The sequence below is a fragment of the Prunus persica genome, chromosome G8, assembly GCF_000346465.2.
Source record: "Prunus persica cultivar Lovell chromosome G8, Prunus_persica_NCBIv2, whole genome shotgun sequence".
Taxonomy (NCBI): domain Eukaryota; kingdom Viridiplantae; phylum Streptophyta; class Magnoliopsida; order Rosales; family Rosaceae; genus Prunus; species Prunus persica.
Window position 1 is genome coordinate 20,830,457 of NC_034016.1, and position 24,729 is coordinate 20,855,185.

The 24,729-nt window shown below is 39.9% G+C and overlaps 6 protein-coding genes across 12 annotated transcripts; 1 reads left to right on the forward strand and 5 right to left on the reverse strand.

The window, feature by feature from the left end:
- LOC18767724 (ETO1-like protein 1) lies at positions 334-5,117 on the reverse strand. 4 transcript variants are annotated; one of them, XM_020569887.1, is made up of 6 exons: positions 4,796-5,097; positions 4,074-4,266; positions 2,246-3,961; positions 1,661-1,952; positions 959-1,268; positions 345-736 (listed from the first exon to the last, which is right to left on the reverse strand). In XM_020569887.1, the coding sequence occupies exons 2-6, from the start codon at positions 4,199-4,201 to the stop codon at positions 516-518; spliced, it is 2,667 nt and encodes an 888-aa protein (XP_020425476.1). In that variant the 5' UTR covers positions 4,202-4,266; positions 4,796-5,097; the 3' UTR covers positions 345-515. The 4 variants fall into 4 exon arrangements, 3 of the variants coding, with proteins under 3 accessions (XP_007201753.1, XP_020425476.1, XP_020425475.1); XM_020569886.1 differs by having other exon boundaries at positions 4,665-5,097; XM_007201691.2 differs by having other exon boundaries at positions 334-736; positions 4,074-5,117.
- LOC18766664 lies at positions 6,645-10,167 on the reverse strand. Of its 3 annotated transcripts, none has more exons than XM_020569595.1 (8): positions 9,480-10,167; positions 9,209-9,358; positions 8,945-9,097; positions 8,769-8,819; positions 8,415-8,510; positions 8,054-8,305; positions 7,612-7,969; positions 6,645-7,455 (listed from the first exon to the last, which is right to left on the reverse strand). In XM_020569595.1, the coding sequence occupies exons 1-8, from the start codon at positions 10,009-10,011 to the stop codon at positions 6,834-6,836; spliced, it is 2,214 nt and encodes a 737-aa protein (XP_020425184.1). In that variant the 5' UTR covers positions 10,012-10,167; the 3' UTR covers positions 6,645-6,833. The 3 variants fall into 3 exon arrangements, with proteins under 3 accessions (XP_020425184.1, XP_020425186.1, XP_020425185.1); XM_020569597.1 differs by having other exon boundaries at positions 7,612-7,960; positions 9,480-10,165; XM_020569596.1 differs by having other exon boundaries at positions 6,645-7,445; positions 7,605-7,969; positions 9,480-10,163.
- LOC18768882 lies at positions 12,083-15,769 on the reverse strand. 2 transcript variants are annotated; one of them, XM_020569736.1, is made up of 9 exons: positions 15,193-15,769; positions 14,907-15,056; positions 14,631-14,786; positions 14,354-14,416; positions 14,148-14,246; positions 13,804-14,010; positions 13,311-13,681; positions 12,576-13,206; positions 12,083-12,361 (listed from the first exon to the last, which is right to left on the reverse strand). In XM_020569736.1, exons 1-8 carry the CDS (start codon positions 15,692-15,694, stop codon positions 12,595-12,597), a joined length of 2,160 nt encoding a protein of 719 aa, XP_020425325.1. In that variant the 5' UTR covers positions 15,695-15,769; the 3' UTR covers positions 12,083-12,361; positions 12,576-12,594. The 2 variants fall into 2 exon arrangements, with proteins under 2 accessions (XP_020425325.1, XP_020425324.1); XM_020569735.1 differs by lacking the exon at positions 12,083-12,361 and having other exon boundaries at positions 12,520-13,206.
- On the reverse strand, positions 16,532-19,815 carry LOC18767577. The gene is made up of 8 exons (XM_020569801.1): positions 19,302-19,815; positions 19,045-19,194; positions 18,780-18,944; positions 18,585-18,680; positions 18,352-18,468; positions 17,940-18,230; positions 17,418-17,773; positions 16,532-17,266 (listed from the first exon to the last, which is right to left on the reverse strand). Exons 1-8 carry the CDS (start codon positions 19,813-19,815, stop codon positions 16,649-16,651), a joined length of 2,307 nt encoding a protein of 768 aa, XP_020425390.1. The 3' UTR covers positions 16,532-16,648.
- LOC18768229 (chlorophyllase-1) lies at positions 20,554-21,970 on the reverse strand. Its single transcript, XM_007200210.2, has 2 exons — positions 21,529-21,970; positions 20,554-21,384 (listed from the first exon to the last, which is right to left on the reverse strand). The coding sequence occupies exons 1-2, from the start codon at positions 21,808-21,810 to the stop codon at positions 20,695-20,697; spliced, it is 972 nt and encodes a 323-aa protein (XP_007200272.1). The 5' UTR covers positions 21,811-21,970; the 3' UTR covers positions 20,554-20,694.
- Positions 23,009-24,642, forward strand: LOC18768291 (BI1-like protein). The gene is made up of 4 exons (XM_007200298.2): positions 23,009-23,453; positions 23,561-23,674; positions 24,004-24,161; positions 24,290-24,642. The coding sequence occupies exons 1-4, from the start codon at positions 23,198-23,200 to the stop codon at positions 24,494-24,496; spliced, it is 735 nt and encodes a 244-aa protein (XP_007200360.1). The 5' UTR covers positions 23,009-23,197; the 3' UTR covers positions 24,497-24,642.

Here is a 24,729-nt window from a genome sequence, read left to right on the forward strand (position 1 = left end):
ATTTATAATACTAAATAAATTTTTTTTTTATTTTATAAAAGACATGCCATTTTTATTTATTTATTTATAAAAGACATGTCTAAGCACCCGTCTATGCCCCGATTACTCCTCTAGGCCCTAGACCTCTGCCTGCCGACCATCTACCACCTAGCGATTTTTGGAACATTGGGAAAAATATAACAAAAATTCAAGAAACAAAGGATTTTCTTCCGTGGGAATCTGGGATTGTAAGCATGTTGCTCCGAATATTTTATATTTCCCCCGAGCGCCAACTGGAAGGGGAAGCCAGTGAGTTGGTGATGGCAGTAGGCTTTGAAAAAAAAAAAAAAGAGAAAACATGGGAAAATTGCAATTGATATATTATATTGCCAAAGTCATAAATTACAAAATTGACCTGTTAAAAAAGAAAAGAGATATGGCATGGAGGTTGCACAAGCATACTTGCTAGCATACACGGAGGGTGGTTGATACAACTTTTAACTAACATTTCATCTTTTAAGTTTCCACTTCTATGTTCATGGTTCATGGCTGTTTACACGGCTGTGAAGCTCCAGCATCTCTTGATGGTTTGGGTCGACAGACAGAGCAGCTCGACAGTCTCGCAAAGCACCCATGACATCCCCAGTGTGCTCATGGAATGCAGCCCGCAAGTGCAGAAGGTGGAGGTCAGCCTTGAATGCAATTGCTCTTGATAGTTCTGCAATGGCCTCTTGTTCTTTGTGGCTATCCATCAACACTGTTCCATCGAACAAAACAAAATTCCACTTCAATACCGAACTTTAACAAGTAGGAGTTACTGTCAGACAATATCAAGTCTCGCTTTTAATCGGAAACTTCTAAGAAGAGACTCCAGCAATGATTATCAACATCATGTAATTGTTTTAGATATCTTATGCCACTAACATTAGGTAGTATTACAATTATACAGGTACGAGGATTCAGGAATACAAATCCAAACCTGCAGCTCTATATCTGTAAGGATACACCCGAAGTGGATCTAAGCGGGTGACCATCTCTAGATCAGTCTTTGTGAGTTCACGATCACAGTATTCAGACCTCTTCTCATAGGCAGATGCATTATTCCGTGCGTTCTCAATCAGTTTGGTCATTTCGTCATATGCAGCAGCCTTATCGTTTCTGAGAAAGTGAACCCGAGCAAGCCCCTGGTGGGCTCGGGTATGCCTGATCTTCAGAGCATTTATGTAGCAATCAGCTGCCAAGTCTAACTTTGCACAGTCAACATAAACACTTCCAAGGTTGTTCAGTGCCTGGTAAATGAAAAATTGAAGGAAACATAGAAAGGTTAGAATATGCTGAAACTAGAAGTCCATGACCACAGCTTCTTTAACAAGTTTAGAGAGCTCCGAAAAAACTCTGGTTGCACATTGATCCAATTTGTCATATTGGAGCTATTACCTCTAGATGGCCCTAAGCCATTAGTATCCTCAATCTTGTAGACTTTCCCAAGGAGGGAACAAGTTTCATGCTCCTTGCCTTTTAGGCCTTTCTTGGAAATGATTGATATAAGCCATCCTAATAATCACTAAAGACTACAGACTTTTGCACCATAGTCCAGCGGAATGTGAAATACACTTTTGCTGGACAACCGGTAGAAATTAGAATAAGGAAGATTTTCACCATTTGGTTACAATATACATACCTGACCTTTCCGCAGCCTGTCCGAGGGGCACTTCAAGGCATCTTCAAGGAGAGATACAACAGTTGATGAACAAGACGGATCTTGGCTAGAGTCTGCCAGTGCATAGGCTTTCAAAAAGAAGGCCTCAAAGGATCTTTTAATTTCGATAGATTCCTCTGCTTTGCTGAGCCCTTCCTCACAATGACCTGTATCGTACAAGATCCACCCCTCATAAACCAACTTTTCATGCTCGCTGGATGCATGTTGACGAGCTAATTGTAAACTTCGCATTGCTGCTTCGGGACAGTTCAACCTGATCAAGTTGAAACATGAGATTTCTACTGCAATTTTCATTAACAAGATAGAATGTCACCAAAAGTATCATATGGAAGAGAGCAGGGAACCAAAGGCAGAATTTGGGAACCAGAAAGTTTTCTCATTGGAAAAATTTAATCTTAAGATTTGGGAAATCATCAACTTTGCATGGGCACATTACTTGGGTTAAACATGGATAAACACAAGTTGCATGATAACAAAAAACTTGAGCCTCTTTAAATAAAAGGAACTATATCACAATCCACAAAAATTTGGGGTTCCAGAACATACCTGAGAAGAAGCAATGACTGTCTAAAATACAGAACACCTTTCGCTGCATCAGATTCAAGCATCTGGTAAATAACAGAGAGGGAACCAATATCATCAACTGAAGACCACCGATCATACAATTGCAGCCAACAATCTGCTGTTGTCCAATTTTCTACATGCTCACGCACAAGTGTACGAAGTTGGGATGCTGCCACTCGTCCCTCAAACATTCTATAATCTGGGGAGAGAGTAAGAATTGCTTGAACATCACAAATGGCTGACTGATAATCCTCGAGGGCAAGATAGAAACAAAACCGTAGTTCCAAGCATTCTAATGCAAGTTTAAACCCCAGAACTCGATTAATTTCGGCAAGCGCAGCTTGAACATTCTGTTTTCTCATTAATGTAGCCGCCCGATACATGTAAGGGTAAGTGAGAGTTGGGTCCAGCTCAGACGCTTTCTCAAGGTTTTCCCATCTCTTAGCACCTTCACAGTATAATGACCTCTCCTGATACATCCATCCAAGTGGGGTAAGAGAGCAGATTACAGAGCTCATCTTTTCATACGACCAAAGTTTATGGCCCTTAATGTAACTCAGCCTAGCTAAACCTGCAACTGAATATATATGGCCTGCATTTAAAGCTGCCTCAAAAAGACGCTTAGCTTCGTCATACTCTTTTCTAAAGAGCCTCAGACATCCCAACTGATGGAATGCCAGCATTCTTTGCCTATCATTTTCAGAAAAATCTACCAACCGCTCCAGGAAACAAGCAGTTTTATCTGACTGAGGATCAAGGTTCATACAAACTTCACTTAATAAACAGTACAGCGAAAACGAAGCTAGCCCAACCATGATCAATCTTTGTTGTTTATCAGCACCCCTGAATATTTCCACCACTCGGCTGTCATTCAAACAATCAGGAAGATCATTTAAGAAAACTTGTAAGCAAGACGCAGCAAGGACAGGACAATTCTCTTCAAGAGCATATTCCATGAGTTCTACTGCATCTTCTCTAGAGGACACCAAGGATGCAAGTTTCCTGTCACAAGCATCCTTGAGCTTTTCGCAACAAAATTTGTTTGCAAAAACTAGTATTTCCAATAAAAGATGAGTAGGGACTTCATTCAAGCTACCTGTCATACTAAATTCATTGATTGTCCTCATACCTGATGCAGTGATATTGTTTTGCGACAAATCTATGTCCTCTCTAAGTGATTCTGAGAAACACCCATTAAGCATGGCATGAAATGGAGCAGAAAGACTCGATATTTTCTGCCTGTCACAATCTATTTTCTCATCTTCAATTCTAAAACTGACATTTCTGGATATTTGGTTCCCATTCATTGAAATATTCTCATGGGTACTACTCACAGTTGCATCAATAGGAAGCTCGGTCAAAATATCTACTGGCCCAAATTCATGTGCACATTTATCGCAGGTCACGAGCAAGTCAGAAATATGCTCTTCCCCTTGCTTCTCGTACTTTAACCATGCTCCAAATATGAGCTTCTCATGAATGGAGCTGGCTTTCTGCCAAGCTGCACGGAGGCTTCTTCGCATCAATTTGACTTCTCCAAGACCCCTAAAGACCTGAAATTGTAACAAATAAAGGTTCGACTGCTCTTCTGGAGGACACAACTCAAGTTCTTCATGAATTTGAGCTAAAACTTCTACATAATCAACGGGCTTAAAGAATGGGAGTACTGGCGGCTCAGGGACCTTGATAAGAGATTCTCTACAGTAATTCCACATCCATCACCGCAAACATAGAAAAGAAGAAATCAGTATTGTGAAGTGGGAAACAAAATATAGTTACTGAAACTAAAACAATTGGAAGAATGACTTACATGGAAGAAGAGGAGGAGTTTGATGGAAGCTTGGGAAGCTTCCCCCTTTCAACCTGGAGCCAAGACTGTGGATTGAGAGCATTGAGCTGCGATTCTTTACCGGACTCAGAGGGGAAAAAAGTCCTCATAGGGCATAAGATACTAAGCAAATCCCAGATCTCCAAAATAGCCGGATGGGTTTCTCTCTCCAAAGCTTAAACACAACAAAGATTGGGGAAATAAAATACAGAGAAAAGTTTCAAGTGATCCCAAATCACTTGGCTGATAGACATCCCACCAATGAACCCACCACAAGCTAAATCATACAAAAAATTTCAAATAATAAGAACAAAGACAAACACAATTAATGTCTATATGGACCTATTTCAACAACTTGATACACACCCAATTCACCCCAGAGAAAAAAAAACTAGGGGTCCTTTTTCATTCACCAAAAAAAGATCAAAATTTTCTCTTTTTAGCATCAGAATCATACAAACAATCCATGTTTCTGTTTGAGCTCAGATGCTTTTTAGTTAACAACAAAATATCATTACCGTCTTCTACTCAATGTACGAAAGCAGATAAAATCAGAAAAGACCAAACACCCACCGATAGTTTACATAAGATCTCTACCAGAAACGTGGTCGAACAATCTCATCACAGCCCACCCAAACCCCTCATAAAATGCCAAAACCCCCATAAGCAAACAAGTGAGATGGAGAAAGGAGAAAGAGACCCACTGCAATTATGGCTTGAATTTGCAGGACCCTTATCACAGATAACAAGCTCAGAGCTTCAGAGACATGGGGCCAGGCCAGCAACCAAGTGAAGGAATCCAAATGAAAAATACCCACTTTAACTTTGCCTTCTTTTTTGTTTGTTAAAAGAGAGAGTCTTTTCCTTTTCTCTCACGCCCACTTTTCTTCACTTGGGAGACCAGAGAAGAAATAATAATACATCCCCTGCTGGTTGGGGGTACAAAAACTAATCTCAATAAATTAAACAAAAATGACAACAATTACACACCATTTAGAGGAAAGATCATATGGCCAAGTTGGAGTTAATGCAGGCCAATACGAAGTCATTTTAGCGTGCCAAAGCCTATGATTTTGGCAGATTTGACTGGTTTCTATTACATCAATAATTGTCTCTCCAGTTTCCATAATATGGGGTCCTCCGAATTTAGTGTCATATATTTTATGCTGCTCAATAGAAATTAAAGAATTTGGAGGGCATAGTGTTGTGTGCATCACTCAGACCAGAAGCAATGTATATTTTCTTTTGAAAAATTTTATTTTTATAAATTGACATGAAAATTATAAAGGATTTGTAATTCAAGTGAACTGTTATCCGTACATTCGGAATCTTGTGTTCGAATCAAATCTCCAGTTTCGAATATCATATGTATAAAAAATAAAATAAAATAGACACGGAAGTTATTGCAATTCTTCTTACGCGAGGGCAAGGGGAAAAAACAGTGAATTTGCAGTCTCTGCAGCAGAGCGCACTAAGAAAAGGAGGTAACGGTAACTAATAATTTAATATAAGCATGAAGACCGGAAGCAATTGTGTGAGTGTTTTATATGGGAGATTATATCTTCCCCTAGCCTAGACAAAGTGCGAAACGATCAGCTGCTGCACATGCTGACACTTCTAGCAAATGCCGATGTTTTCGGCTTCAAAATCTCGGAAAATTAACTTATGGAATGACTAAAATGACCCTGAGACATTCGTTCCTTTGTTGTGGGGCACACTGAGAATGAGATTGGGAGTTGGAAAATTGACCTTGGGAAAAAGAGCTTTAAACTTTACTTTATTTTCCAACATGTACTACATAGTTTGAATTCAGATACAAATTGAATTTTCAAAATCATCACTTGCCTTATGGAACACACGACGAAGCGTGATTGAATGAAAATCATAAAATCGTATTATTCCCGTGACATGTAAGTCATTTTCATTATTCGAGAGAAGAAGATTCATTTTCTGCTTATTTTTTTTTTCATTCATATGCTACCAAATAATGGTCAACCGCTAATACGAGCAATGGCTTGTGGGTAGAAAAGGGCATTATTGAATTGAATGGGTTGTGATGGGACACGGTGGGCAAAATTAGATAAGTCCAAATAAGTCCTTGTGTGTGTGTGTGTGTGTGGTGCGTTGAGAGTCGTTTCATCGTGTGCCATTCTAATCATCATGGGAAAAAAGACTAGGTCGACAAAACAAACATTCATATAATTGATGCCTGCTTTGAACAACTTGTGCCCATTCAAATTTTCTCCAAAAGATATTATTATTTTTCACAATCATGATGATGTAAATTCGGGAAAACCCCGTTAATGATTTGGGGTGGACAAAAATCTCTATACATGAAATGATTTGGGTTAAGCACAAAGGCCCATTAAAGTGTTGAATTGACAAGCCCAATTAATAAAGCACAAAATGGGCTAAATCCTATCTAACCAGTCCAGTAGCCAGGTTCTTCAAATACTTGAGTTCCTATGTTGTATGGATACGAGTACGGATACATATCTGACATGTATTGTATCAAAAACGTATCCAGTACTCGCATACCGCTTTGAGGGCGTATCGGTGCAACATAGCTTGAAAATGCCATAAATCTTAATTTGTTCAATCTCTTACATAGAAAAGATTGCATGAAAACAAACAAAAACGATTTTTTTTTTTTTTTTTAATTTAGAAGAAAAAACATACATAATATGTGTGTAGCACAAAACAAATCCCATAAAATTGAAGCACACATGTTGAAGTTGGAAGCTAAAGCGAAGCAGCCTTGTAACTCCTCCGCGGTACCTTCTTAAAGGTAGCCCAAATGAGATCAACGTAGAGCGGAAACTGCACCATCGCAAAAAACGTCACAGGCAAGCAGGTGAGGGCATAAACCGGAAACACAGCGTATTTCAGCTTATCTTTAAGCACAAAGAAATGCCCCGCGCAGAAAGAAACCAGCATGGAAGCTATGGACACGAACAGCGACGTCAGCCCTACCAGGAGCTTCCTGGGCAGGCCTTTGCCGAAGTCCTTCTCTTGATACCGTGACGTCAGAATGGACAGGAACATCACCATGGCCGTGACGGAGAAGCAGAGGGCCACCAGTGATGCAATGGCGAACACGTCGAAAGCTGGCTGGTTTTCGAGGGTCGGTTTGCCGCTGTCCTCTTTGATGCCGCCGGGGACGGTGGTTGCGGTAGCGAAGGCCACGGTGGCAATGAGGGCGGCGACGACGGAGCAGGACTCGGAAGTGTTGGTGAGCCACTGCCCTCCGTCTTTCACGATATTTTTGTGGGATTCGGTGAAGAGGTCCCTTGCCGTCTGGCCTATTCTATTGTGGCGGGCAAAGAAGTGCAGTGGCATGGAGTTTTTCACGTACTGCATAATGCTTCAAACAGAGATTAAGCAAGTGTTTGTTGAAATGCCTCAATGAGATTGAACAAGTGTTTGTTGAAATGCCTCATACAAATAAGCAGCTGACATGTTTGTTTTAATATATAAGATGATTTGTTTGTTTAAGGGTCCTTAATTAATTACCTCATACCATTTGATTTCCCATTGCATTTGCAGCGCAGCTCCAGGAATGAGCCAAGGCTTATGCTCCTCTAGCTTTGCTGCGAGATGCAAAGCACTGTTTCCTTGGTCATCCACTTTACCGAACACACTGTCTTTCAAAACATTCCTCTTTAGCAAGAGCTGGTACACATGGGGCTGCCTGTTCTCCACCGCCAACAGCACCACATTCTTTTTCTCTGTGTTCGTGTCGTGGATGGCCACCGGAAAAAGTTCCAGGATCTTCTCCACCATTTCAGTCACACCACTTTTCGCTGCAATCAATATCGGTGTCTCCTTCTTTGCCAATAACTTAACAGTCTTCTTCTCTGTCGCTTCTCCTGATGACCCTAACACGTAACAATATTATTATATCGTATATCAATAGTTCAAGTATCACAGTCAGACAAAACAAGAAAGCGGCTACCAATTACCTTCTCCAATCTCCTTGTTATCATCATCTTTTGGAAGTTCAATAATGCTTTCACGTCCCATGATGACGTCACCGCCATCGACAATTTCATAAGGCAGTGTCTCTTCCTTGTCTTTGCGGGGCGCCGGATTCATACCGCTGTCTTCGTCCTCATACAAGTACATGGGAGTACGTGTTAGCAGTTCATTCATGATCTGAACTGACCATTTGTGCTTTTCTTTCTTTTCCCTTATCTTTCTTATCTGCGTAGACCCTTCACACATTGGTAGAAGGAAAACATATCCATCTCAAAATTAAATAGGTGAACCCAGATGAATTAAACATGAAAAAAATGTTTTAGGATTAAAAAAAAAGTGCCTTACCTAGTCCAAGAACAATCAGCATTGCCTTTGATAAAAGTTTGACATACTCAAAGCAGATGCGGTAGTTAGCAGGAAATGAATCAAATGATTGGTGACCTTCATCAAATGGACTGTGTGTTAGAAAAGACACGAGTCACGGACACACGGGGTACTATAATATGACTAATACGTATATTTTTTTTTCAAGACCTTTTACTTGATGCAATTCTATGTGTGTATGCATAAGCATTGAACTTCATAGGTGTGATCTCACACGTATGGTAGCTACTAGTTTTTACTTCATAGGTGTGCGATATACTGAATAGTTAAGAGGATCCTACTAGTTGTTATCGTCATGGCTTCTTCTCAACTTACTCTTGGGTTCAACAGGCGTCTCAGGATCTGCTTTCTGACAGCTCGAGCTAACTGCAAAGTAGAAGCTTGTGTAAAGTCTTTTGAGTACATAGCATATAATTAATATTTGGCTACAATTAATGGTTGCTTGGTGTTTGGAAATTCCAGAACAACCAAAGCGAATCAAATTCACATACCAAGGCGAATCAAATTCCAGAACAACCTAATGAAGTTGATGCATGTCTGGTAGTTTTCTGGATAGTTTGGATCCTTTTCCTCTTTGAACGTCTTAATTATCCCCTGATTATAGCTATCCGGTCGCTCCAACCTGAGCTCATCCACATATATACCTTTTCCAAAAAACCAGCCATACAGAAGAATATGAGTTCTATAAGTCTATAGTATATATGGAACTATCAAAAATGAATTATACGCTCGAGCTAGATATCATATATACTTACAGTGGTATATGATTCTGTCGGTTGGGCTAAGGTGGCTGCCACTTTTGAAGGCAGAAGGCTTAGCGGCCAGAAGATGGAGAGGGGAAATCCCTTGCTCATTCACACTATTAGCAAGATCTGTATAAAGTTTAATTATCTGAAATGCCAGATCTGTCAAACACAGCATATATATGTTACCTCATTAATTGTTACTTTATTTTATGCTCTACATAAACAAATAGCTCATCACATTTATATATATGCAAGTGACTAAATTTAAGTGCTAATTTACCAAAGTAGTCCCCAGAAATTGCACAATGCAAGATAGTGTCGCCGTCCTTCCTCCTACAATAGTTGAAGCGTTTCTGCTCACGATCTGGGCTCTTGATGTAGATGTAGTGGAGGCATAAGAAGGCATTTTTTTTACCATGGAGAGCGGCCAAGAAGAGAGGAGTCTCGTTGTCGTCGTTAGGAGCACCAACCAGCAACGGATGGCGTTCGGCAATGCATGCACACATCCTCAAATTCCCCATTGATGCGGCAAAATGGAGAGGGGTGTTCCCTCGCTCGTTTTGCCTTTCGAGCTTATCAGGAGAAATTAATTTTACCAGTTCTTCAACATGATCTTCTTGCCGGTCGGACACTGCTATGTGCAATGCTGTGTCACCTGTCCTGGTGATCTTCGCCTTGTGAGCCTCCGGGTTCAGCCTATAGGTTCTCACAACTTCTTTCCATTGGCTTTTCATGGCTATTTGGAACAAGTATTTCTTGATCTTCTCGGTGTCCATATTCTTGATCATGTCATCCGCGACAGAAGAAGCCATGTTGTGATCTATATTGAGTGACAATTGAAACCGACGTTGGTTTTAGTATGTGCTAGTAATGAACCATGTTCTGCATGATTTTATAATTGCCAAAAAAAGATACTTTATCCATGACCATAACTCTGTAATCTTCTACAAGAATACTAGTATACCACTTTTGGTAACATTGTATATGAAGATTGCACCTCAGGACCTTTTCTTTATCGATGCTTAAATGAGGGACGTCAATCCCTTCTTCCAAAGTCTAAAGACAATATTCATTGATCTGTAAATGCAGCAAGGTACATGGCCTCCGTTCCAATTTCCTTGCCCATCTAAAATGGAGAATCTGGTACAAATTAAAAAGTGCATTACCATGGTTATATGGGACTTCAATTTTGCAGCATTCATGAAAAGTATTTCGGTACATCTCTAAAAAGGGTCTATAAGATCACTTGGATCTTAAGTAAGTTTTGTATGCTCCTATAATCCATCCGCACACGTGGTGCATGGCTCCATGAGAGCCTGCAGAAAAGGGGAGAAAGTAGATAGGCTGACAATTTCTCCTTTACCGCTTTAGTTATTTTAGCTACTAATATATATATCTCCACCCTTTACACTTCTTAATTTCCATGGAAAATTCTCTCTTCACCCTTTTCTTTTTGGCCTGTTATATCTATATCTCCCCTTTACACTTCCTACTCTTTATTATTACCAACATCACAAGTTCACAGCAGGACAGCTATTATTCCATATTCACTTCCCCTTTCATTTTTTGCAGTTTCCTGCCTGTGGACCAGATAAGCAAGATGACCCAATGATCTTGGTTTTAGAAGGACTCTTTTAGCTATAGAGATTTACAAGTGATTGATCCTTGCAAGCTACAAATAATAATCTGAACTAATATACTTACAATAGTTATAAGGATTTTGTCGGTCCGACTAAGGTGGCTACCACTTGTAAAGGCTGAAGCCTTAGTAGCCAGACGATGGAGAGGGGAAGCCCCTTTTTCATTGACATAATTAACAACATCTCCGTAACACGTCAATTATACGAAATGCCAAACCTTTCAAGCACAACACGGACACAAACACAAACGCAAACATATTGTTAATGCTGATATCATATCCTGCAAGATGGTTTCGCCGTGGCGTTCCGAATGACCATCAAGGGGGTTGGGGGTGTGGATGTAGATGTAGTGGAGGCATAAGAAGGCACTTTTTTACCATAAAGAGAGCACCCAAGAGGAGAGGAGTCTCATTTTATTGCCCATCAGACACTGCTATATATGTAATGCTATGTCATTGTCACCTGTGGTAGAAGTCATCTTTTCTCTTCTTTTCTCTCCTCTCCTCATATCTTCACTTCTCTTCCTGCTACGAGTGACAACCAATTTACTCTAGTAATTCATTACCATGCCCTATTTCTATACAATTTATTCGTGTAGAACTTTTACCTTATGAAATATTATATAAATGAAGAATGCATCTCATAAGCTCCTTTTTATTTATTAATTCGTAAATAAGATTGAGGGAGGCCCACCCAATCTTCAAAAGTGATGCCCTTGATTATTATAATTAAAGGCTAAAGAACATGAACAATTTCTAAAGACAATATTCATTGATCTGTATATATGCAGCAAGTGCATGGACTCTGTTTGAATTTGGAGAATAAAAACTTGAAAAGTGCCCAATTATATCAAAGAAGTAAGGCTGCAGTTTGTTGAGAGTATTTGTCACACATTGAAAATGTTAAGGGACCTATCATGGGTTTATAAGGAGTTGGGCTACTCCCCGCATTGCCAATTGATTTTTGGGGTGGAACTTCAACTTTCTTCATGGTATCAGAGCCACGTTTCACGTGGAAGCACATTCCCATGATAGCGTGGGACTTTAATTATACATCCATGGAAAAGTATTTCGGTATACCTCTAAGAAGATCATGACTTGGATGTTAAGTATTTCGGTAATCCATCCACACACATGGAGTGAAATCTAGCTATGATTTTTCTTTATCAAAGACGAATCCTGATCAATCTCTTTAGATTGAGGGCGGCCTGCAGAATGGAGGAGAACGTAGTTGGCAAATTCTGTCTTAACCCCTTTAATTATTTTACTAATTATATGTCTCTCTAACTACCCTTTACACTTGTTAATTTCGAATGGTAATTCTCTCTTCCACCCTTTTCCTTTTGGCCAGTTATCTTCCCTTTACACTTCTTACTATCTTTACCAAGAAATTCTAATGACCATTTTTCAATTGGACAAGATGGAGGTCCCAAGTGTTTGATGCTACTTTTCTCATGTAGCGCAAGTGTTTGATGCTACCATAGCCTTATTACTTGGCTTGCAATCTTCCAAAGAAGAAAACTGTTACTTGTTTGTTCTTTCTTTTTCTTTTTTCATTTAACCTATGTATTACTTGATTAAATATGTCCATTGCACCAAATCTTGTTGGATCTTGGCCAAATTGTCCTGCCTATTTATGGGTTGAGTTCCGATTTCTTAGTACGAAAATATAAAAAGGAAGTACTGAATTAAAAACCTTTTGCAAGTTCCTGATGCTCTGACTCTTATTTTTTGCAGTTACAACTTACATAAATTCTTAAGGAGGAGCTACCTTGTAACTCCGTTGAGGCACCTTCTTATAAGTAGCCCATAGCAGATCAACATACAGAGGAAACTGCGCCATGGCGAAAAACGTTACAGGCAAGCACGTTACTGCATAAACCGGAAAAGCAGCATATTTGAGCTTGTCTTTAAGCACGAAGAAATGTCCGGCGCTGAAAGAAACCAACATAGAAGCAATGGACACGAACAGCGACGTCAAGCCAAGCAAAAGCTTCCTCGGCAGGTCTTTACCGAAATCTTTCTCTTGGTACCGGGACGTGAGGATGGACAGGAACATCACCATTGACGTCACCGAGAAGCAGAGCGCAACGAGCGAAGCGATGGCAAATGCCTCGAAAGCTGGCTGGTTTTCGAGGGTCGGTTCGCCACTGTCCTGTTTCATGCCACCTGGAACAGTGGTAGAAGTGGCAAAGGCCACGGTGGCAATGAGGGCCGCCACCACAGAGCAGGACTTGGAGGTGCTATTGAGCCATTGGCCTCCGGCCTCGACTTCCTTTGCGTGAGTTTCGGTGAAGATGTCCCTTGCCGTCTTGCTCTGCTTATTGTGGCGGGAAAAGAAGTTTGGTGGCACTGAGGCTTTTACAAACTGCATACATGCATGCATGTAAAAGATATTAAAGTTGTAAATTGTAATTTAATTATTTTGATTAGACCATGGCACCTCTGGGGGATGAAAATTGAAATCCTTACCTCGTACCATTTGATTTCCCATTGCATCTGCAATGCAGCTCCAGGAATTAGCCAAGGCTTATGTTCTCCTAACTTTGCTGCTAGATGTAAAGCACTGTTCCCTTTATCATCCACCTTGCAGAGCAGACTATTTCTCAAGTTCTCTCTCTTCAGCAACAAGTTGTACACATGGGGTTGCCTGTTCTCCACAGCCAACAGCACCATATTCTTTTTCTCTGCGTTCATGTCGTGGATGGCCACTGGAAAAAGTTCCAGGATCTTCTCCACCATCTCAGTCACACCATTTTTTGCAGCAATCAGTATTGGTGTTTCCATAATTTTCATTTCTCTATGGGTTTTCATCTCGATCGCTTCTGCTGATGATGATGACCCTAAATACATTTCATGAGATATTTAATTTACTGGTTGGCTACAAGCTACAGCCATGTATAATTTGCTAAGCATGGTGGCAATGTGACATGTGCTGAATTAAAATTATACGTAGAGCAGTTACCTTCTGCAATGTTTTCTTTACCACCATCAACAATTTCATAAGGTCTTGTCTCATCATTGTCTCTGAGGGATGGTGCTGCGCCCTGCGGATTCATACCACTATCTTCGTCCTCGTACATAACAGCTCTTTTTAATAGTTCATTCATTATCTGAAAAGCCCATTTGTGCTTTTCTTTCTTTTCCCTTGTCTTCCGTATCTCCATAGACCCTTCAAGCATTAAAAGGGAAAAGCATCTTACGTTATATAAATTATGTCTGCACTGGATAGGTGTAGAATCTGTAGATCAAGGCATGAGATGATGAAACATACCAAGAGGTTTAGGATTTAGAAAAAAATTGCCATACCTAATCCAAGAACAATCAGCATTGCCTTTGATATAAGCTTGACAAAATCAAAGCAGGTGCTGTAATTAACAGGAAATGATTGATGCCCTCGAGCTCCATCTATATAAATAAACATATTTTTCATGACCAACTAACAATTTTGTAAGGGTTTTACTTCAGACTAGGCTTGAACTTGAAGCATATGAAAAAGAGTAGGCCTTTCTTGCCTGTATCTGCTACAGGGTTCTCTGTGTCCGCTGAATTTTGTCCTCTTCCCAGAATTTTGGTAACTGCAAAATAGTAGCTTGTGTACAGTACTTGACTACAGAGCATATAGAATTGAATTCAATATTGAGAAACTTCGACGTGCATCTAACTAGTTTGATAGCACAAAAGGTTGCTTCCTTAAACGGACTGATCCATACAGAAAAGCAAGTATAAATTAAAGCCAATCTTGACTAAAATACTTTTGTAGATTGAATTAAATGGTTTTAATTCACATACCAAACAGTTGAACCAATTTCCTGAACACCCGAAAGTAGTTGACGCATGTCTGGTAGTTTTCTGGATATTTGGGATCCTTTTCCTCTTTGAATGTCTTAATTAACCCCTGCTTAAATTGATCCTTTTGTTCCACTTTGAGATCATCAACATATATACCTTCCAACCAGTCATACAGAAGAATTATTACTTTAATACAGAACTGATCGATCGCGATATATGTTAGTTTTCGATCTTATGTATCCTTGCAAATAATACTGTATCTGTAGTAATACTTACAGTAGTAAATTATTCTCTTGAATGGCCTAAGGTGGCTACCACTTTTGAAGGCAGAAGGCTTGCTAGCCAGAAGATGGAGAGGGGAATACCCTTCCTCATTGACATAATTCACAAGATCTTTATAAAGGTGAATTATCTGAAATGCCAAATCTGTTAAGCACAACACAAATTGTTAATTCATTAATTTAATACATCACAGAAGAACATTTATAGAAAATCTAGCTCATCAAGAAATAGATCATATATATATATATATATGCAAGTGATCAAGTGAAGCGCTAATTACCAAAGTAGTCCCCGAGAATTGCGCAATGCAATATAGTTTCACCATCCTTCCTCCTACAATATTTGTAGCGTTGAGGATCATCAAAGGCAGGGGTACAGATGTAGTGGAGGCATAAGAAGGCATCTTTTCTACCATGGAGAGCAGCCAAGAACAGAGGAGTCTCATTATCTTTGTTAAGAACATTGACCAAACACGGATGATCTTTGGCAATGCACTCACACATTCTCACATTCCCCATCGATGCTGCAAGATGGAGAGGGGTATTCCCTCGGTCATTTTGAATTTGAAGCTCCTTTACAGAAACCAATTGTACTAGCTTTTCAACATGTTCTTCTTGGCCGTCGGACACTGCAATGTGCAGTGCTGTGTCACCTGTCCTGGTGATCCTTGCCTTGCGAACCTGAGGATTTTGCTTATAAATTTGAACAACTTCTTTCCATTGGCTTTTCATGGTGATTTTGAACAAGTATTTCTTGATGCTCTCAGTGTCTGGTTTAGTCATGGTGTCTGTTGTCGTGGAAGCCTTTTTGATCTCTTCCTGCTATAATCAACTAGCAACTAAACACTGACGTTTGTGTTTCTGTTCATATTTGTATTCACTCTTGGCTCGAGCTACTGTATATATAGTACAGTGTTAGCTGTCATCAAAAGAAGACTGAAAGCTTGTTTCTCAGAATCTCTAAGTGGGGTCAATAAGACTTTGATCTCAAGTAAGTTTTGTATGCTCTTGTAGAAGGCTTTAATTTCTTTAACAACAAGAGCCGAAATCTCGTCTTCCTTGTACCCAAGGAAATTATTGAGGAAATTTTACATACTCTTCTGTGATACAACACAGACTATAGCAGAAGGAAAATGAAGGAAAATTAGTTTAGTCTTTACCTTTTCCTTTTGGCCAGTTGTCTCTAGTACCCTTTACACTTGTTTATTCTTCAAGGAAAAGAAAATAAAGTACACCAGTTCCATATATTCTGCTCTTTTCATTTTGGGGGTTACCTGTGGACATTAAAAGCAAGACTGCAAAGCATCTCAAATCATCATTTTGATGGACAGATCGTGACTTGAGCTTGATCTGATTTGGAATGACTTTTTTTGCACTACAAGTATTTGATGCTATTAGAGATTTTACCTGATTGACAGATTTCCATGAAGAAAAGGATTGTTAGTTTTTTATACAAGCGATATTCTATTTTAATCTAATTTAAACTACGTGGAGGGGGATTCAAACTTGGATGCAGAGTGGGTCGTACATCCGCTCTAACTAACTTAGCTAAGCCCATGTCTGCCTATAAGATGACCAAAGAGAACAATGAACTAAAAAAAGAGTGACTGCTACAATTCATTGAAGTTCAATACACATTAATTCAACCACCAAAATTAATACAAAGTAGGCTATTAATTGAAAAATGTCACTCGAGAAAAATTTAATATTGCTAGCATATAAATGAAGCCTCCTCAATCAAAGAGGAGCTACCCTTGTGACTCCCCTTTCGAATGGAACCTGGTTGAAGTTAGCACATATCATATTAAAATACAGAGGAAAGTGGCCTACAGCAAAAATAGCCAGAGGCATGCACGTTATTGCATAAACCGGAAACGCAGCATGTTTGAGCTTTTCTTTAAGCATGAAGAAATGTCCTGCACAAAATGAAATCAACATGGAAACCATGGACACGCAGAGCAATGTCAATCCCAGCAAGAGCTTGCTCGGCAGCTGTTTTCCAAACTCCTTTTCCTTGTACTGGGACATAAGAATGGAGAGGAAAATGACCATGGATGTGACCGAGGAGCATAGTGCAATGAGCGAAGCAATGGCGAAGATGTCGAAAGCTGGCAAGTTTTCGAGGGTTGGTCTGCCAGTGATCTCTTTGATGCCACCGGGAACAGTGGTAGCAGTTGCAAAGGCGACCGTGGCAATAAGCGCGCCCATGACGGTGCAGGACTCGGAGGCCTTGGTGAGCCATGCCGCTCCGGCTTTCACGAGCTCCTTGTGGGTTTCTTTGAAGATGTCCTTTGCAGTCTTGTTTTCCTTATTGAAGCGGGGAAAGAAGCGTGGTGGCATGGAGGTTTTTACAATCTGCATATATGGTTCAAAGTTTGAGAACAAAAATGTTTACTAGCTATCTAGATGTGTATTAGGCCTTGTTTGGTGGCTGAGACGGAATTGGACAATAGTCTAACATATTATAAACAATTAATTAAGATTATGGGTTTAATAAAGTCCTCACCCGATACCATTTAATTTCCCATTGCATTTGGAAGGCAGGCCCATGAATTAGCCAAGGCTGATGGTCTCCCAACCTTGCTGCTAGATGTAGCACACTATTCCCTTTATTATCCACTTTGCTGAACATGTGGTCTTTGTTGGGGATATTCTTACTTAGCAAGAGCCGGTACACATGGAGCTGCCTGTTCTCCACAGCCACCAGCACTACATTCTTTCTCTCTGCGTTGATGTCACGGATGGCCACCGGAAAAAGCTCGAGGATCTTCTCCACCATCTCAGTCACACCATGTTTTGCAGCAATCAAGAAGGGTGTTTCCCTCTTTGCCAGTGCAAGGGTTTTCTTCTTCTCTCCCACTTCTGCCAATAATCACGTATGAGGCACATTTTTTTTTGTCAGAACTACACTTCAGTGATTGGCAAGCTATAGCCGTTAGTAGAAAAAATTATTGAGTGTATCCGATATAGCAAGTGACATACTGATATGGTGTATCGAATTCACACAAATCATGAGATATATTTTTACCATTCTTTGGATTATTATCATCTTGTAGTTGTGGGGGAGGATTCATAATGGGCTGATTGTAAACGTTAATGCTTCCGAGGGTGACAACTTGGTCACCATATTGATCAACAATTTCATAAGGCCATGTTTCTTGATCATCATTGTCATTTTTGTGGGATGGCGCTGTCTGTGGATGCATACCATTGTTTTCGTACGCATACATCAAACCACGTTTTAGTAGTTCATTCATGATCTGAATTGACCATTTGTGCCTTTCCTTCATTGCCCTTATCTTGTTTATCTCCTTGGGCCCTGTAACCAATAGATGTATAAATGGATGCATAAGATGAAACATACCAAGATCAGAATTATAAATTAACTTCTTCTTCTTTTTTTTTCTTTTTTTCTTTTTGGGAAAAAAAAGGTGCAATACCCCATCCGAAAAGAATCAGCAATATTGCCTTTAAGAAAAGCTTGACAAACTCAAAGCAGGTGATATAATGTCCGGGCAACGATCGATGTCGTCGTGTTCCATCATTTGATTGGGATCCTATATAAATCAAACTAGATTACTAGAATAAACACATTTTTCATGAGTCATGACTAATTAAACAGCGAAATTAAGAACTTAAATCATGACTCAGTACTAATTAATACAAAACTTACCTAGATTTCCTGTGTCCAGAGTATTAGGTCCTGTACCTGCAGGGTTCTCTGCATCTGCTGAATTTTTCGGGCTTTCGCCCTTATCGTGTTTGGTAACTACACACAATATAGACGGCAATGGATATTGCATAATAGAAGTATATAACATATGGTAGCTTGATCTAAATCAATTGATTTGATTCTAAATTCACATACCAAGAACTTGAGCCATATGCCGCAACAACCGAATAAAGTTTATGCACGTTTGATAGTTCTCTAGATATTTGGGATACTTTTCGTCTTTGAATGTCTTGATCGTTCTCTTATCGTCATCCCAGTGACCCGGTCGTTCTGCCCTTTTGAGCTGATCAACATTTATATCTTCCAAATAACCATAAACAATTAAGAAAAATCTCAATGCTTTTGCCATTGATATTATTCTGTTGTAATAGTTATATAATTATGTTACAGTTATACTTACAGTAGTAAATGATTTGGTCCCACGGCCCAAGCCGGCTCCCACTTGCGAAGGCATAAGGTTTACTTGCAAGAAGATGGAGAGGGGAGTTTCCTTCCTCATTTACATAAAAACTTAGTTCTTCATACAGGTCAATTATCTGAAATGCCAAATCTGTCAATCACAAAAGAAAGAAAAAAAAAACACAATTAGTGCTCTCAATTTTCAAGTGTGCTAGTGATCAAACAAATTGATTTTAAGTATGCCAATTAGTTAATTACCAAAGTAGTCCCGAGCAATTGCGCAATGCAAGATTGTATTGCCGTCCTTCCTCCTACAATATTTGTAGCGCTGCTGATCATCATGAAGGCTGCAAATGTAGTGCAGGCACAAGAAGGCACCTTTTTTACCATGCAGAGCAGCCAAGAAGAGAGGGGTCTCGTTTTCTTTATTGAAAGCATAAACCAACAAGGGATGATGCTTGGCAATGCACTCACACATTCTCACATTCCCCATCGCTGCAGCGATGTGGAGAGGGGTGTTTCCCCGCTCATTTCGAATTTGCAGCTCGTTTGTGGAGACGAGTTTTACTAGCTCCTCAACATGCTCTTCTTGGCCATCGGACACCGCTACGTGTAGTGCTGTGTCACCTGACTCTGTGATTTTTGCGTTGCGAGCCCGAGGGTCTAGCCTATAGATTGCAACAACTTCTTTCCATTGGCTAGTTATGGTGATTTTGAACAAATATGTCTGCATGTTCTCCATGTTCTCCGTGTCCATAGAGCTGCTGCTCATGGTAGAAATCATTTCTTCTCCTCTTTTTTCTACTTAATTAAGTGGAAATTATATTGATAGGGACGTTTGTGTTCATATTTATACAACATTAAGAAATAAAGACTGAAATGAAGAAGAGTATTTTAGTAACTTGGATCTTTAAGTAAGAATAACCCTAATCTCATCTTTCTTTAACAAGAGAAAAAGGAGGGAATCATGTTCTTGTGTGATACTTAGAAACAGGCCATATATAGTAAGGTTCCAATTTCCAAGAGGCGAAGAAGAACAAAGGCAAAGACTCTCTGATTTCTACCCTTTACACTGTTTAAATTACATGCCAAATCATCTCTTTATTTCTTTCGGTAACCCTTTACACTTTGTAATCTTCTATCAGAACAGATGCATTTGATTTCGGAATGACTTTTTTTACACTGCAAGTATTTGATGCGGCCAGAGATTTTACTTGATTTTTACAGTTTTCCTAGAAGAATAGTATTGCTAGGTCAAAGGAAAAACACACATCCAAATTCCAAAAGAAAGAGAACAATATAAAGGCTTGTATCAAAAGAAAACGATAAAAAGGAACAGATGGACAAGCAGAAAAAGCAGAAAAACAGGAGGTAGATCCATGTCTCACTTGGCCTTTCGTAATTACTGGTTTGAAATTTTCTATAGACATGCTTTTGGCCGCATGCCTTACGCAACTTATCAACTTATCTGCCATGTGACTTTGTCTGTGAATGATCACGACAGAACCCGAAAACATTATTAGCTAGTACACGTACGTATTCAAATTCAACCACCAAATTTAATACAACGTAGCATATCAATCAAATATACGTCACTCAAAGAAAAAGTTCATTATCACATAGAAAAGATTAACAGCTGATCTATTTTACTTCATGCTCTAATGAACTCCACAGGTTCAAGCTTTGCAGGAGAAACAGCAGGATCCTCCACAATAGCAACCAAGTCCTCATCCTCCCCATTCAAATAAGCCTTCAAAAACGCCACAACAATCCCACCCACAGTCTTCCTCATGAGCTCCTTCGGACCCGTCCCATTCTTGCACATACATCCCGAAAGTGCCCCAACCAAGCCGGGCGGGTCGTCGTCCAACATGTCCATGTGACCATAGTCTTTGACAACAAAATGTGCACATGGAGGCTTGCACTCATGAAAGAACTCCTTGTGGTTCACGCCATTTGGAGCGCATGGCTGTGACATGCACGCATTCTTCTTTTCTGGTCCAAGGCCAGTGCCAATTACCGTGACCGGAATGGAGAGGTTGAAAGATTGAGGTTCATAGGTGAGGATATGGGGCCTGGTTCTGCAATGTTGGTTGGCGCCAGCCACAGGGTCAATGCCTATTAGCACTGAAAATTTGAGGGACAGGGCAGTTTTGGCATGCCCAAGTGCAAGTGCAAATGCTGCTTTGCCGCCTCTGCTGTGACCTGATAGAGCAAATTTGGTGAAGTCTGGTACAACATTTTCAGGTAGCAGGGATTGGAGGCCTTTTGCTAACCAGTTTATGACTTTGGCCCCTGAATCTATTTCTTCAGGTCCAGTTGAAGGCACGTATCCGTATAGCTAATCGAAGCACAATATAACGAATTAGTCTCTACTTTGTTGGAGGAGGTTGTGAGCTCAAATCTCGACAGTTGTTAGATTTCAAAATAAAATAAATAAATCATATTAAAAATGTACACTATTTTAATAGTAAGACAATAGTACCTGAGGTGCAACAGCTATGTATCCATGTGAGGCTATATGTTGGAGAATGTCTTGGTAGAAGTAGTTGCGGAGGTAGAAGCCATGGAGGAGCACGATTACTGGGTAAGTGCCGGTTACGGTTGGTGTGACGATTAACAAGGGCTTAGGAGGGGCTGAAGAATCAAAACAGGAAGAGCAAGGTGTCTCCTCTGTAATGCATTTGAAGGGGAAGTTCCCCTTGTCAAAAACAGATGTGGCCACTAAAGGCTGAGCAGCTGACTCAGATTTTTCCACAAGTGCCATGGCAGGAGCTCAAGGGTACGTGAGCCTTTGGCCTTGATTGTTTCTTATAGCAATGCTTATGGCTGCCAAACTTGGCACAAAAGTTAAATTTGACAAAATAACAAGGCGGCAAAAGAAAAGGAAAATGAAAGTGATTTGACGAGAATAGCAAAATAATATCAGGAACTCCTCAAAGGAAGACGAGTTTTAGAAACACAAGAAAAATGCAACTCTTTTAAAAAATAGGTCCATTTAACCAGACCAAGTTTCAATGGCAGCTAGCAGAGGTCCGATCAAAAGTGGGCCTACTAGGACAAGGTTAACTACTATTTCGAGCGGTCCCAATCTAAAGGGGCCTAACAAGCCAAGGATTTTAATACTGCTCTTGTCACCTTGTGTGCCTTGCGTGACAGGGTGTGTTTTTTTCTTCTTTTTTTTTGTTTTTTTTTTTGGTCGTATGTGCTTTATAGTTTAGTCCCATCTCAAGTGGTGTTATTGTTTCAAATTTTTTTTTTTTTTCACAATAAAAGAACTATCAAATAATCTGCACAGAAGATATTGAGAACAAGTAAAGGAAAGTAGTCAGATAAGTAATTAAAGAAAATATTTCTTTTATAAGAATTTTTTTAAAACTCAAAATAGTGGAGAAAGCATTGATGGGCCTTGAGGTTAATGCCCAACCCACAACTGCTCTTGTTTAGCTTTTCTATTTGAGCCCAACAACCATCCAAGCCTCTTTTTTTTCTCCGTCAAAGGGATATAGTAAACAACTCTACCCGACGGGAGATCGAACTCGAGTGCAATTGAGCATGTACGTTTTCTTGGCCAATTTGCTTAACCAACATTTGCCAGCAACTATCCAAGTTCACCCCCACATAATTATTTTAACATTAAAACTCACATAATAATTTATAATTTTTTTAATAGGAAATTTAAAGCAAAGAGATCTAAAGAATTGATGAGAAGGGAACCAGAAAAAAGTTTCTAGCTGGGAAAGGCACATAATAATTCGAATAATAAACTAGTGGGGCAATTGGGCCATTTACAACGTATATGCTGATCAAGATTTCTCACATATTCCCACTTTCATATCACCCACAAGCAACTACCAACTTCCTTCGCCACAAAGGTACAAGCGAGACACATCCAGAACCTCCACGTCGCCACGTGTCACTACCAAACTCAACCGCGAATTCCCACACGTGTACGAGATTTATCCGGAAGTCTCTAAACGGCACCCCTTGTAAGTTGTAACCTCCTAAACCCCGCTGGCATTTGGACTTATTTACACCCCACGCCCCTCCTTCCACTCTTCGCATCCAAAACTCCTCGCTTTCCCTCACTTTTCTGTAAAGAATCCCGAGAAACAAACAGGAGAGGTCGCTAAGGATTTCAAGTTCATAGCAAGATGTGGAACCAAGCGTACCGGAAGACTGACGTGGAGGCCGGAGTAGGACCGAGTCCGCTCTACCCGATGATGCTTGAGAGCCCCGAGCTCCGGTGGTCCTTCATTCGCAAAATCTACTCGATCATAGCCATCCAATTGCTCGTCACCATCGCCGTCGCCGCCACCGTCGTTTCGTACCGTCCCGTCGCTCATTTCTTTGTCAGCACCAGTGCCGGCCTTGCCCTCTACATCGTCCTCATCATCTTGCCCTTCATCGGTATGCTTTGTGTTTCAGTAAAGTTGAATCCTTTTTGTTTTTGTTTTTGTTTTTTTGGTTTGAATTCATTGTGAAATTTAGGGTTTTGATTTGTTATTTGGCGCCAGTGCTGTGCCCGTTGTACTATTACCACCAGAAGCACCCGGTCAATTACCTTCTGCTTGGAGTTTTCACCATCTCTCTTGCCTTTATAGTCGGCTTGACTTGTGCGTTTACTAGCGGTCAGTGCTCATAATCTTTTCCTTCGGTGATTGGGTTTGGTTTATATTTCGCTGCATTCTAGTAATTGATTATGAGAAACATTTAATTTTGATGTTTGAACTTCAGGAAATATGTGTTTTTTGTAATGCTTAAACCCCAAAAGAAAATTAAACAACCACTAGTATAGGCCTGGAAATATTTATTGGGATGATTTAATTCAAGAAATACTTAGAATATAATTTTTTGGGGATAGCTGGTTGAATGGGATGGGACCAATAGTTTATGGAGTTTAATCCAATTGGCTAACAACATTGTGAATTTTCTGTAATTTGTTCAACTGTGTAAACAGGGAAGGTCATTTTGGAGTCTGTGATTCTGACGGCTGTGGTTGTGCTTGGTCTCACCTTATACACATTTTGGGCTGCAAAGAGAGGCCACGATTTCAACTTCCTGGGACCCTTTTTGTCTGGGGCTATACTGGTCCTAATTGTCTTTGCTTTGATTCAGGTATATGTCATGCTTGTTTGATTGAACCTTCATGCTCATGTGAATTCAATGTGCCTTTATTGTATTTGGGTAATTTTTTAATTTTTTTTAACTGTTGGGTTCCTTTTGTTCTTCATATCTGGTTGCAGGTTTTCTTCCCGCTTGGTAAGATCTCTGTGATGATATATGGGTGCTTGGCTTCGATCATATTTTGTGGCTACATTGTGTATGACACCGACAATCTGATTAAACGCTACTCTTATGACGAGTATATTTGGGCTGCGGTGTCCTTGTATCTGGATATCATCAACCTTTTCCTCGCTCTGCTCACTGTTTTCAGAGCTGCTGATAGTTGAGAACTTGGCTGCATAATGTCTGTTCCCCCATGTAATTAGCATTGATGTCGTTATGGTTTACGAGTAATTGTGAATGTCTTAAAATAACTAAACTCTTTATCATTTTACACTGATGAATAGTTGATTTTCATGGAAGATTTTTTGTGCCTGGGAGTATTGATTGGTTCATTATTTCCATTGAACCAGATTACCTGTTTATTCAAATCCACTCAATGTTGCTTTTGGATTTTGGC

Bases quoted from the DNA above. Each gene is read 5' to 3' on its own strand.
- LOC18767724 (XM_007201691.2), bottom strand. From the start codon at position 4,201: ATGAGGACTTTTTTCCCCTCTGAGTCCGGTAAAGAATCGCAGCTCAAT. The intron at 3,962-4,073 runs GTAAGTCATTCT...GAATTACTGTAG, and splicing joins AACTCCTCCTCTTCTTCCAT to AGAATCTCTTATCAAGGTCC. The intron at 1,953-2,245 runs GTATGTTCTGGA...CAACTTGATCAG, and splicing joins CAGTCATTGCTTCTTCTCAG to GTTGAACTGTCCCGAAGCAG.
- LOC18766664 (XM_020569595.1), bottom strand. From the start codon at position 10,011: ATGGCTTCTTCTGTCGCGGATGACATGATCAAGAATATGGACACCGAG. The intron at 8,820-8,944 runs GTATGTGAATTT...TCTACTTTGCAG, and splicing joins CTGGAATTTGATTCGCCTTG to TTAGCTCGAGCTGTCAGAAA. The intron at 7,456-7,611 runs GTATGAGGTAAT...CTCTGTTTGAAG, and splicing joins ATGCAATGGGAAATCAAATG to CATTATGCAGTACGTGAAAA.
- LOC18768882 (XM_020569736.1), bottom strand. From the start codon at position 15,694: ATGACTAAACCAGACACTGAGAGCATCAAGAAATACTTGTTCAAAATC. The intron at 14,011-14,147 runs GTATGGCAATTT...TAATGCTTGAAG, and splicing joins GCTGATTGTTCTTGGATTAG to GGTCTATGGAGATACGGAAG. The intron at 13,207-13,310 runs GTAAGGATTTCA...GCATGTATGCAG, and splicing joins GGGAAATCAAATGGTACGAG to TTTGTAAAAGCCTCAGTGCC.
- LOC18767577 (XM_020569801.1), bottom strand. From the start codon at position 19,815: ATGAGCAGCAGCTCTATGGACACGGAGAACATGGAGAACATGCAGACA. The intron at 18,945-19,044 runs GTAAGTATAACT...GTTATTTGGAAG, and splicing joins GGACCAAATCATTTACTACT to ATATAAATGTTGATCAGCTC. The intron at 18,231-18,351 runs GTATTGCACCTT...TATTGGTTACAG, and splicing joins GCTGATTCTTTTCGGATGGG to GGCCCAAGGAGATAAACAAG.
- LOC18768229 (XM_007200210.2), bottom strand. From the start codon at position 21,810: ATGGCACTTGTGGAAAAATCTGAGTCAGCTGCTCAGCCTTTAGTGGCC. The intron at 21,385-21,528 runs GTACTATTGTCT...TGCTTCGATTAG, and splicing joins ACATAGCTGTTGCACCTCAG to CTATACGGATACGTGCCTTC.
- LOC18768291 (XM_007200298.2), top strand. From the start codon at position 23,198: ATGTGGAACCAAGCGTACCGGAAGACTGACGTGGAGGCCGGAGTAGGA. The intron at 23,675-24,003 runs GTCAGTGCTCAT...CTGTGTAAACAG, and splicing joins GACTTGTGCGTTTACTAGCG to GGAAGGTCATTTTGGAGTCT. The intron at 24,162-24,289 runs GTATATGTCATG...ATCTGGTTGCAG, and splicing joins TTGTCTTTGCTTTGATTCAG to GTTTTCTTCCCGCTTGGTAA.